Here is a 12,673-nt window from a genome sequence, read left to right on the forward strand (position 1 = left end):
CGTAGATGGACAATGTAAATGTTGTCATCCACTGGGGCTTTCCACTACTGTCAGTGAATCAAATGTGAAAACAATCGCAGCATGCATGTCTTGCCAGTGTACTGAAGCAGATACTTCCTGAAGGTTTCTGGAGAGGACCCTGGGAAACAAAGATAGTTGTGCTGAGGAATTAGATAATTTCTGTGCCATCTGAAGTGGTGCTTGATAGAAAAGACTCGGGCAAAGTTGGAAGAAGAAGTAATTTTGCAGTCTGAAAATAGCATCACTTGGACATTTTGAGAAGGAGTAGTACTTTGTGATTTGCAGAGGCCTAAGCTGGGCAGTTCAACATTCCATTTTTCTGGAATAAATCACAATATTCTTTATATGCCAAGGCTGACTAAGGGGGTGTTGTGGTTTTGTCTGGGATAGAGTTAATTTTCTTCCTGGTAGCTGGTGCGGTGCTGTGTTTTGGCTTTAGTCTGAGAACAAGTGCTGATAACACACCGATGTTTTAGTTGTTTTAAGTAGCGCTTACCCTGATCAAGGACTTTTCAGTGTCATGCTCTGTCATTGAGGAGGGGCACAAGAAGCTGGGAGGGAGCAGAGACAGGACACCTGACCCAAACTGAGCAAAAGGGTATTCTGTACCACAGAGCATTATGCGCAGTACAGAAACAGGGGGGAGTTGGCCAGGAGCCCCCAGTTGTTGCTTGGAGATGGGCTGGGCATCAGTCAGCAGGCAGTGAGCAGTTGTGTATCACTTGTGGATTTTTGGCTTTTATTTTTATCTCTATATATTTCCTTGTATTAATACCATTACTGTTACTCTTATTGTATTTTACTTTATTTCAGTTACTAAACTGTTCTTCTCTCAAAGCATGGGTTTTACCTTCTTCCTGTTCTCTTCCCTATCTCATTGAAGGCAGGGGAGAGTGAGCGAGTGGCTGCATGGTACTTAATTGCTGGCTGGGGTTATACCACCACAGGGGTCTACTCTGGGTAGATGTCATTGCAAAATAGGATGAGTAACATTCTGGGAAATGGATCCCATTTTAACAGTGTTAATAGAGCAGCATGCTATGGATACCAGGTCAATCTTTGTGCAGCTTTATTGCATCCTAAACTTTCGTCATCATCACTGTCTTCTGAAGTCATCCTAATTTTTGCTGAAAGTCTGTAAGTGGGAATTACGTACGTTCTCTACCAGCACCAGTCTCTAATGAGACTGAGAGAGAAGTAACTAAAAGAATAACTTGGCGATTATTTTGGGGCAGCCTGGGCTTCAGCAGCCTAGGAATTGGTTTTGTTCACGTGGAAATGGGTTGTGTCTCTGAGGAAGACAAGGGCAAGTATCCTGAGCATCTCATTAGTTTATTGCTGACTCTCCACTCTGGATTTTAATATTTCATGGTTTTTTGTTAGTGTATGAAGTTAATGGTGGTGCTTTGTAGTGGCAGTGAGTGAGCACAGAGGATATTGAAGCAGCAAGTGGTTATCTTCTGTTGTCTTTGAGATCTGACCTGGTTTGTAATGGATAGGTTTGTTAGAATGAGGAGGGAAAACCACTGGCACATTGAAGCACTTGCTGGTGTTCAAGAAGCCACATGCTTACCTTGGTAGTCAAGTCAGTGATTAACACTGAAGTGTAACAGAAAGAAATTGGGAGGGCATAATCTGAAAATCAAATTGAAATAGATTGTTAACTAATCCTTCCAAATTTTATTTATTAATTTTGTAATTATATCAAATGAAATTCTCCCAAGCTACTCTGATTGCTTGGCTTACCTCAATTTATATTCAAATCTCAATAAAGTACTTTTCAGTCTTTTCTTAATGAGATGATGAAAAATGCTATCCCGTGGAAGAGTAGGGGATACACATTCTAACATTACTTACAGTCACCTGTTTGCTTTTTAATGTTGCTATTGAATTTGTGTTTAACTCAGGATTAAAGTATAAGCTGATGTATTTGAATAAGGATATCTTTAAGCCACAAGTCCTTAAAATAAAAAAAAAAAATGGCCATACAAATAGTTAAGATTCTAAAACTTGAAGGATGCTGAATAACAAGGGCACTGTATTACTGTTGATTAGATGCTCAAAACAGAGTTTCATAAAGCCCCACAGAGATACTGGAATCCCGCTGTACAGACAAAATGTTGGGTGTATTTTTGGCAGGGATGGAAGGGGAAGGGTCGTCCCTTCTGCATAGAGGTACGGATGTTGTGTGTGGGTGCTGATAGGCAGAGAGTGGGAATTTCTCTTGGGAAGCTGCCTGGGACCGTGCAGATAGAGGCGATGCCCCAGGAGCTGCCAGTCTCTGGGAGAAGGAGGATTGAAAGAGCAGTCTTGCCCTTCACACAGACAGGGCTAAAGCATTAGTATTGTTGGCAGGTGGTTTGTTCCCTATGTGCTAGACAGCACTCAAATGGTAAAAAGTATTCCCCATCCTCAGTGGATGCACTGTTTTACTGGGTAGCAAAGCTTTTATATGCCAGCAAGAATGTGTTGGTGACTACTGTTTACTCACAAGTGTGTATCTTGGGTGACCTTTGAAGCTTTAAATGGATATATATGTATTATTTCTGAAAGGCAGGTTTTTCCATGCCTTTCAGAGTGGGTCTTTTTCACCAAAATAAGTGATTCGTTATGACTAGATTTTGATCAGATTATCCATATGACTCTGGGGATCGTTTTTAATGATCTTCACTGTAAAGTTAAAAAAATACAACCAAAACCAAAAAGGCTCTGCTCTTTAAATATAGGTAACTTTGCCCAAAATGAGCAAACTAGATTTGTTTTCCTGGTAAATAAAATGTTGCTGTTAATGGGGCGGTGAGCAAATGTCACGTTCACATGCTGGTTTCTATCAGAGCACATCAAAGTCTCGTGTTTGGCACAAGAGGTAAAAAACGCCACGTTGTAATAAAAGTGTCATAGGATCAGTGTCTCCTGCTTTGTCAATAAACATCTCTGCTTTGCCTCGGTATGTCTCTTAACATCCGGAGACTATTAGACTATTATCCTGTGCTTGTGCTCTGGTTCATTGACAGTTTCACTTAAACAGTTAAACAATAATTTGAAATGGAAAATGTTCTGCTCATATCCCTTAATTCCTTTGTGGGTTTTTCCCAACCCCTGATGTTTGGGGGTTTGTTTGGGGTTTTTTGTTGTTTGTTTTTGTTTTTTTTTTTGTCAATTGCTTTAGTAATTGCATCTTATTTTTTGTTACGCAGGAAAATACAGAACTGCTCACAAACCTCACTCAAAGCCAAAAGTATCAAATGTTTTTGAGGTGGATTTTCCAGTGAATGGAAATGACACAAAATCCGTGGGCCGTTTTCAGTCAGAGGAGGAACTGTGGGCCCGCTTAGAAGAGCTCGAGAGACAGGAAGAGCTACTCGGTGAACTCGACAGGTATAGTGCTGCAGTAATGCTGTCAGGTTTGGAGCTCAGAAAGCTACAGGCGTGTGATTATATTTGTACACAAAGGATCTTGCCGTGAGTGCAAATAGCTGATAGGCTATTAATTAAATGCAGGTAAAATTATAATAGGTGGAAGAAGGGTGAAAAGTGAAGAAAGCGTGCACTGCAAGGCCAAAGGTGCTAAAACCTGCCTCTGTTGTGCAACTATGGCAGTCCAGCAGTATAGTATTTTTTCTTTAGGATGATGAAAAAGGGGGAAGTAAAATCCGTTTCCCACAGCCTAGAAGAATGCTACATTTACAATGTAGGAGTTGACACATTTAGTATTTAACGACATCCTGAGATCTGTTCTGATCCTAAAGCAATACATATATCATTAGCCGGAATGTCAGTTTTGGTATTTCTAGTTGATATGGGAAGGACATAGTCATTCTTAAAGATTGTAAAAAAACTTCCACAGTCTGGCTAAAAATACGGTACCTGGCTGAAGAAAATATCACACAGGCTTGTTCATGATTTTGTATGCCTTTTTATCTCAAGAGCATGAATTGCCTCAATTCACTTGGGTATTTTTCATTTCATAGAGTGCCTGATACAGTTGAGACAAATGGAGAAGATGCAAGCTCCTCTGAAGAGGAGAAAGAAGATAAGAGGACAGATCTGAATGGGACATACAGAACAGAAGACTGTATTACTCAGGGCAACTTCCACAAACAAGTAACAAATTCAGACTTGTTTGGTGGCCAACTTAATGGCTCTACTTATTATCACAGTGATGATGAAGACGATATAGATGTTGGAGATAACTCTGTTCCAACTATTTTTTTCTCTCACACTGTTGAACCTAAAAGGGTTTGTACTTCATTATATTTATCTTTTTCTCAGGAGATTGTATAAAACATATATACCATGTCTATAAGGTAGAAAATTTTAGATAATGTAGAATGGTAACTGTAGGTGACATTTTGGATTTTTTTCAAATGCTTGAAACCCACTGTTTAAATCCTTCAGTATCAAATATGGTATTAAAAAAATGATCTTCAAAGGTATGCTTGCTGTCCTGGCTTCTGGAAAGGTAGTATCCTGTCTAGGAGTTTCTAAAATTACTTTTTACTAGACTTTAAATTAACTGTTGGACAATTCAGCTGTTGAGCAGAGCTTGAGCAAGCAGATTTTCTATATTATATGCAAAATCTGTCCGTATTAGTGCAAAGAAATGCCCCAGCCTAGGGCAAGTGGTAAACAGTTCACACTAGGAATGTTACCATTCATACGTTTGTTTAACTTATCTATGCTTCATAGTTCCCAGCTGCTTGGATAGGAGAATGTCAGAAGTCAGTTGATTTGCAGCCTAGTGATTGTTGATTTTATGGTCTAGACCATCCTTTGTGTTCAATTTTCAGGTAAGAATAAACACAGGAAAAAATACTACTTTGAAATTCAGTGAAAAGAAAGAAGAGGCCAAGCGTAAACGGAAGAACAGCAGTGGCAATGGCCATGCAACTCCAGAGCTGCCTAACATCAAAACGCCAGCAGACATTTACCGGTGTGTGATTCATAGCATTGGCGCGTGAGCTTTCCCCTCTGCAGACTTTCTCTTTTCATTTCTGTTCACCTATAGTACGAAACAGAGCCTACTGTTTCCTGAAAGAAACAGCTGGAACTGAGTTTACTACTTAAAAATGAAAGTTTGTGGCTTCTGTATGGTTGCTGCTCTTTCAATATCCGTAAAACATTTTTAAGCTTAAAATTGCCTTTTCCAACTAGCAGTTCATCAGTCATCTACTTTTTCAGACCTTCTGAAATGGAGGTAAATTTGTCAGTACAAATCATCTGGGTAAAGGGATACAGCAGTGATGTTATATCTTCTGGCTAATTCCACATCTTTTGCTTCTGTATTTGTTTTCAAGCATAATGGACCAGACCTATCCCTTTTAATACTCCTTTCTCAGTTACTAATTGCTAGTTTTTGTCTCTTTCTTCCAGTATCTTCAGAATATACTCAAGTCTCTGCTGGCATAGTTTCTCTTGCATTTGCTCTCCCTGACTTTAGTCCATGCCTGTCTCTATTCTTTGTAAACATAAGGGCTCACCTGTAAAACACCCGCAGTCAAGAAAGCCTGAGAAATGCTGTTGGGCTTAGAGGACTCTATAAAATGCAAAACTAAGGTAGCAAGAGAGTTAAACGAAGTATTTAGGTTTGTAAAGATACACACAGACACCATTAGATAGTTTGATTAAGTGATTGTGAAAAACACACTGCATTCGTATTCAGGAACATAAATATCTTAAAAAACGTGTCAGAAAGTGGGAGAACTTAAAACCCTTTCTGTAATTAGAGCTACTGGGCCTGAAGATGAGGTAGAGGGTTCTTACAGGGTGCTCTCCCAGAGCTCTGCAAAGGAACCCCAATTTCTGTAGGGAGATGCAAGTGTTCCCAGGAGTGCCTGATGAATAAAGCTGTTAAGAAACAGCCTTAAAACCCGTCCAGTCATCAGGCTTCTCCTTCATGAGTTTGAAAAAATTGGCACCGTCTTCTAATGCCACTCTTTCTCCTCCACGCACCCTTGACTTCTTTAAGTCATGGAGATGGAGTACTGTAGGAAGAGGCCTCTTTATCTACTGTAGGAAGAGGCCTCTTTATCACTTTACAGTTTGATAATACTTGAAAAGTGTCTTCGTGTTGATCTGATCTTAAAAGCTTATTTTTTCCTTTTTTTTTTTTTCTCTGACTGAAAGCAGGAGAGTATGGCACTTGTCAGGAACAAGCTTCATCCTTCCCATGTGCAATGAATGTTTCAAGTATTTGTTTTTATATTCTACACCTGACAAGGACTTCATTCTAGAAAACCTTCAGTCATTGTGATCTTCTGTTTCTCTTCACTGAAACAACCCTGACAATTGTCTAGTTTACCTTTTTTCTAACTTGGATAACTCACACTATTCTGTTTCCTAACACTTTTCAAAGAGCTATACGTTTTCTGCTGGAAGAGTGTACGAACTTAATGCTTGAATAAAGGACATAACAGTGTTTGCTCCTCAGAATTGATTCTTGTATGTTCGTAAATAAAATGCCTCTGAAAGCACAGTATTGTAATTCTGCAGCAAAAAAGTTGGAAAAGCACATCATAATTAATTTGTACAAAAGACAAAGCAAGATCACTGTAACTTTGTCATCTGATCCTGAAATGGTTTATTAAAGCTAACATTTTCCTTTATAGAGTCTTTGTTGATGTTGTGAATGGAGAGTATGTCCCTCGTAAATCAATTTTGAAGTCTCGAAGCAGAGAGAACAGTGTTTGTAGCGATACCAGTGAGAACAGTGCTGCTGAGTTTGATGACAGACGAGGAGTTCAGAGGAGTACTAGCTATGATGAAGCCACTCAGAGTGACAACAGCGAAGGCATACTGGAGGAGGAGGAGGAGGAGGGGCAACAGCAGCCACCAAAAAAGCTTCCTCCCTCTTCAGGGACAGCCGAGGTACAGTTTTTAATTAATTATTGATCATTGGCAGGGATAAAACAAGAAATTTAATGACTGTAGTTGTCTATACCATCAGTTTGATTTCTGTAAAATAATTTTCTAACTCCTACCTAATTTGCCTCAGAAGGACATTATGGGGTGACAAGTTCTGTCATAGGCATCCTGGGGGCAGAAGGGAGGATACGAGTCAGGGGCTTCCCCACGACCTGAAGCTCTTCCATGGGGATTTGACAAAGTAGTCATTTGCTGGAGTGACTGAAACCAGTGTCTTGTCTACTGGGTCATCCTGAAAATGTCCCTGCAGGATATACAGCAGGATTTAAAAAAAAAAAATAAATCTCTGCTTCATAGTTGATGAGAAGGGAGAGTTGATTCTCTGCAGCCTGTATTGCACAGCTAGTTTCCAGGTGGTGTTTTTAAGTATTAATAGACACAACTACCAGCAGAGTTACTTGGACTTGCCAAAGACACAGGAATTGCCCTGTGGAAAGAAGCACTGCACCTCTACTCTTCCTATTCCAGATTAGGGCCATTAGTGATCCCAAACAAGTCTATTTTCACATGTTTGGAAAGTTCGGGGCTTCATTGTAAAGGAAAAGAGACTCTACAATATAAGGGAAAATGTACAGTTGCTTTAGTGACTGTGAATACAAGAATTAAATGTAGCTGCTGCTCTGAAATCCAGGGCAGAGCATTCTTCATTTTTATTGTGTAAGAACTTACACTAATTCTTTTCAAACAAGATGAAACAGAGTGTTCAGTAATTTCCAATGCAATGAGCAAGTTCAATGTAAACTCTATTTTAAAAAAAAAAAAAAAAAATTCTACAAGAAATGAGTTCCTCATAAACACTATTGTTTATCATCACTTTTCATACGAACACCTACAGATGAATCCAGGCAGGATGTGATCGATGGTGGAGGATCCATCGGTAGAGTTAGCACTTCATGTTCTAGACTTTCTGGAATATATTTGCTATATTATTATAAAACATCCAACTACACTCAGTCCATTTTTTGAATATGGCATGATTATTCTCTACAGTGTAATGTGTTAAGTAACTTAAGGAGAGAGAGCAAGTCACTCCAGTTAGACATGCTTTCTTAAACACCATTGCTGTGGTTTTGGTTGGTTTTGTGGGTGTTTGAAATATGTTTGCAACACACTAACTTTCTTCCTTTTGCTTCTGATTTTACCACCATTCTGCTTACCTGTTTCTGAAAACGAACATGGTGTTAGAACAAGGCAGTTGTGTACAGGCACAGCTTTAGGCAGACTTTGGCTACTGGAGCAGAAAACAAAATCCCACTGCTTTTTTGCAGGTCCTGCAAGAAAAGAATGGCTGGTTTGTTTTGCTTTGTTTTTCTTGGTAACTGAGTTATGAAGAAGCAGAACTAAGCATAGTTAATGAATCTGGTGTGCATTCCTTTGTGCCCAGTCTGAGCATCAAACTTTGGACGTAAACTGCTTCCACTGGTCCTTAGGCATTCTGAATTTTCTGTTTTCAGTACATAGCAGGTTGATTTGTTCTTAAATATTTTTAGAAAAAGTAGTTCCAAGCTGCTTTTATCCCAAGATTTTCCAAGAATCATTTCTTAGCTAAGTTAAAAAGGATTAAGTCCTATAATTGACTGCATATAAATTATAATTTGTAAACATTAAATGTTTTTATTAGACCTTTTATAGAGTCAAGTTGAAAGAAATAGTTGGAGGCAAGTTTGCCTTTCTCTTAAGTATAAATTGCTTTCACCATTTTTTGATCATATTTGGTAAGGAGGAAAGAACAAACAAAATATGTGCTAGCCAATTTGTATGCAGTGTGTCAGCTTGATGCAATTAGAAGATACTAAGTCATAAAATGTGACGTATGGTGGAAAGGCTGACATGCTCCAACTTTGCAAAGTCTCTACGTTCCTTACTCAAAATGAAGCTATATATTACATCAGCTGTTTTATTTCTTGAGCATGTGTCAGTGAGGAAGCAAATTTTTAGGTCACTTATGTGGTAGGAATGAGATGAAGTAGTACTTTTAAGACACTGTCTTTCATTCAGTCATCTTTGAACAAGCTGTATTTTGAGGTTAATTGCAATCTGGTTACTTATGCAAGGAATGGTCATTGATTTAAAGACATTTCTTTACTTTCTATTAAGAGAAATAACAATCCTAATCAGGCTAATATAGGGTAATGACCTTATGGGCATAGCTTCACATTTGCATTTTATTAGCTCATTTTGAGTATTCTCCTCTGTTGTAGGCATTTTCCGGAACTGTTATTGAAAAGGAGCCTTTGTCTCCTTCTTTAATACCACACCCAGTCATTGCTCACCCTGTCCTGCCTACCATTCTGGAGTGGAAATCAGATGAAGTCTTGTCCGAAGCATCAGAAGAACCTCCAAAGAGGATTTCAAAGTTCAAAGCTGCCAGGATGCAGCAGCCGAGCTAGGTCCTGCCCAGGCAACCAGATATATCTGGGCATATTTGTTGAGACTGTGTAGGACTGTATGTGTGACACCTTGCTCGCTAAAAGGGTGTCCTCTTGTTAGTTTGGCATCGGTTATCCTTGAAATGTTTACTGGCAAGCTTAAAAAGGTTCAGTGTTTGAACACTTGAGTTTTCATCTCAATTGGTGAGTTTCCCTGTGTGCTGTCAGCACCTTTGTGTATGTTTGCCTTATGAGAACAGCACTTGGGTTCTTTTTCAGAAAACTGTTCCTTACATACATTGTTTTTGTGTTTTAGCCTAAATACAGGCAGTTTAGTGCCAGCTGTGATGTTCTACATACCATATGGACCATTTTAAGGAAACTTTTAACATTTCAAATAGATTCACCAGTTATATTGCATTACTTTCTTTAGCATTTTAAGACACACTTGTATTCACATTGCTGTAGGTTTTGCAACTAGATGTCTGCTGAAAGTTTTTTTCCTTCTTTCAAACCTCTCTGGTATCTCACTGTACAGATCTATAAAACACTGGGTTCATGTACATTGCAGGGAAGTTTCTTTGATGGAAAAGGGTATTTTGTAAAATTAAATTTTCAGTAAAAAAGCTGTGAAAGTTTTGTGTTTCTTTGTTGCTTTACTACTGATTTGGAAAGAACACAGAGAGCTTTTCATTTTGAACTTGCATTTCTAGCTTGAAGTGTTTACTACCACATGGACATAAAAGCAGTCCATTCTCTTCTGCCATTGTGTTTTAACCTCCTGCTAAAGAATGTGCATGGAAATTGAACGCTCTTAAGGAGAGAAGCATAAACTCCGACACTGATTACAAAATCTCCTACTTCTTTTGTATACTCAGAAAACATTGTAATTGTCTTGGGAATGCCCAGAGGGAGTCAGCACGAAGGAAAAATGTCTTAATGCTTCAACTTTATTTCAAAATGCAGCAACGCTGCAGCACTTGGGGTACAGTTTCATGTATCCTGGTGTATCCTTCTCACAACTGAGAACAATCCTGGCTTCAGGAGTCCCTGCCCAGCAGCTCCGTCCTGTCTTCTTGCCATCCCCTCCCTCATGCTGACACAGCTTTGTTCAGAGCCAACTCTTGAATGATAATAGGTGACAGAGCTGGGTTTAAAACCCACACTACTGGGTTTGCTTTTATCAATAGCTGTGTGTGGGGTTTTTTTTGAAGCTGGTGAGTTTCCTAATCTCTTTGTCAGCTTGTCTGTATCAGCACAGTTAGAGGGGTAATGTGTTGAGCAAGGAAAACAAGGGAAAACATTAGCAGAGGGCATGTGGAGCTGGAGTACTTTAAACTGATGTTACTCTCCAGCTGACATCATTAAACCTCAGCCTAAGAAGTGAAGCAAAAAGGCTGGGGAGGTGTAAGGGAGGCTTTGCTTTTGCCTGTGATTCTGTGGCTTTACGAAGGGGCAGCCTCAGAGCCACCAGCATCTGGTTCTTCAAACCTCAGCAATCCATGAGGGCGGCATCATCTGCTGCCATTTTCTTATCTTCCCTAAAATAATTGCACCTCTGCTCCAAAATCATAGAATCCAGAATAGTTTGGCTTGGAAGTACCTTCAGAGGTCATCTAGTCCAGCCCCCTTACAATGAGCAGGGACAACTTCAGCTAGATTAGATTGCGCAGAACCACATCAGCCTGGCCTTGAACACCTCCTCACAGCACATAGGATATTAACACAGCATCATCAATTCCCACATTTTTGTCCTTTTTTTGTCTCTTTCTTCTTACAGGGGAGGTGGAGGCACTGGGACTTCTCTTAAGATGCCCTTTGCAAAAGACCATCTCCATCTAACTCTGATTCTCTGCTGCATGTTTGGGAAGGTGGTAGAAGGTGCTGGGCAGCAGGAGGGTGAGAAGGGGCTGGTAGCCGGGTCCCTGCCTGGGGAGCAGCCCCCAGCGCTGCAGGGCTGTGTCCTCTCATGGGACAGAGCAAACCATGGCTTGCTGAAAGAACTGAAGTAGTACCCAGAGCTCGGCTGGGAAGGGGCAACCTCCCTTGTAAGCAGATCCTGAGGATCGCAGTGAAAGTGTTAATGATTAACTTGATTCACGCTCAAATGCGGATTCTTTTTTTTTTTTAAGGCATATTGCATTAGTACTAAAATAAGCCATCAATGCCAGTCCACCCTCTATTCATGGCTAAATATTTAAAGGAGGTTATTTATAGCTTCTTTAATGAATTCTTGGCTAAACAAAATGAAATTATGTCCTAGAAAAGTAGAAGCTATTTTGTAACCAGAACAGTGCAACTGTAAAATATAGTTCCATGAATATGTATTTTAAATAACAAGGGGTTGAGATCCAAGACTACCAGACATGGGTAATTAGAGGGAGAAGGAGAGAAAGAGAGGGAAAAAAAAACCCTTTAAAAAGATTTATTTAGATATCTTCTGAAATACTTCCCACTTCTAGTTACTTCAACAAAACCAAATGCCCCTTGTCACCGTACATCAGTTTCAAATCAAAATTAATTCTTTGTTTTCTTCTCCCCCCACCTCCCCTTTTTTCAAATCCACGCTCACGGGAAAAAGTAGGATAAATGCACCTTGAGTTTTAATGAATTATGGCCTCGGTTCAGGGAAGCATCCTTACTCAGGAATGCACTTTGGCATGTGCTTATGTCGCAAAGATTTTGCAAAGAAGAATGGATTTAACCACATGCTTAAAACTAAGCACATGAGTGTTTTCCCTAATAGGGAGCCTGAATGTGTCTGTGCCCTTTCTGCAGTATATTTACTTGTCAGAGGGTTTGCAGCCTGGAATGATGTTTCATCTTCAAGCTCTTCATTGGGCTTTACAACTAGATTCACTGTGCAGTGCCTAGAGCAAGAAGAGATGGCTGCAGGGTTCTTACAGAATGTTTGCAAATGCTGAACAAAAATGAAATCTACCAAAGTAGATGAAAATCTAAAGAGTAAAAAAAAACCAGTCATGTGAAGGCCTGACTCAGTGAGGACTGAAAACCTGCTTATCATGTAACACTGAAGCCAACAAGTGAATGCAGGTGACCACCAACGCATGGATGAGGCAACCACCAGGATGAAGCAATGGTGCCCCAGATTTGAGGCATGTAGGGTTCCTTGTGGTAAATTAGTATCTGTTGATATGAGCATCTTTTCCTCCCAGTACTGCAGTTAGAGGTTGTATTCACTTCAGTAGTAATAAGGGCACAGTTTATTCTATTTCTGAAACACCCTTGATGGCTTTTCCTGCTGCCGAATAGCAACGTGTGTGCCAGGGAGCGCCACTGAAGAAGGAGGCTTGATTCTTCCCGGTGTATCCTGAGAGGTTTTGTGTGTCCTCAGCAGG

At 39.8% G+C, this 12,673-nt stretch overlaps 1 protein-coding gene across 1 annotated transcript in view; it reads left to right on the top strand.

Annotated features, from left to right (window-relative positions):
• URI1 (URI1, prefoldin-like chaperone) overlaps positions 1-9,939 on the top strand; it is a 37,465-nt gene extending 27,526 nt beyond the window's left edge. The window contains exons 7-11 of the mRNA XM_010010516.1: positions 3,219-3,399; positions 3,993-4,260; positions 4,812-4,954; positions 6,630-6,888; positions 9,147-9,939. Of these exons, the coding sequence (XP_010008818.1) occupies positions 3,219-3,399; positions 3,993-4,260; positions 4,812-4,954; positions 6,630-6,888; positions 9,147-9,335 (1,040 nt within the window). The 3' untranslated portion in view covers positions 9,336-9,939. The remainder of the gene's footprint in view (positions 1-3,218; positions 3,400-3,992; positions 4,261-4,811; positions 4,955-6,629; positions 6,889-9,146) is intronic.
• The last annotated feature ends 2,734 nt before the right edge of the window (positions 9,940-12,673 follow it).

The sequence above is a fragment of the Nestor notabilis genome, unplaced genomic scaffold (genome assembly GCF_000696875.1).
Source record: "Nestor notabilis isolate BGI_N333 unplaced genomic scaffold, ASM69687v1 scaffold23622, whole genome shotgun sequence".
NCBI classification, from domain to species: domain Eukaryota; kingdom Metazoa; phylum Chordata; class Aves; order Psittaciformes; family Psittacidae; genus Nestor; species Nestor notabilis.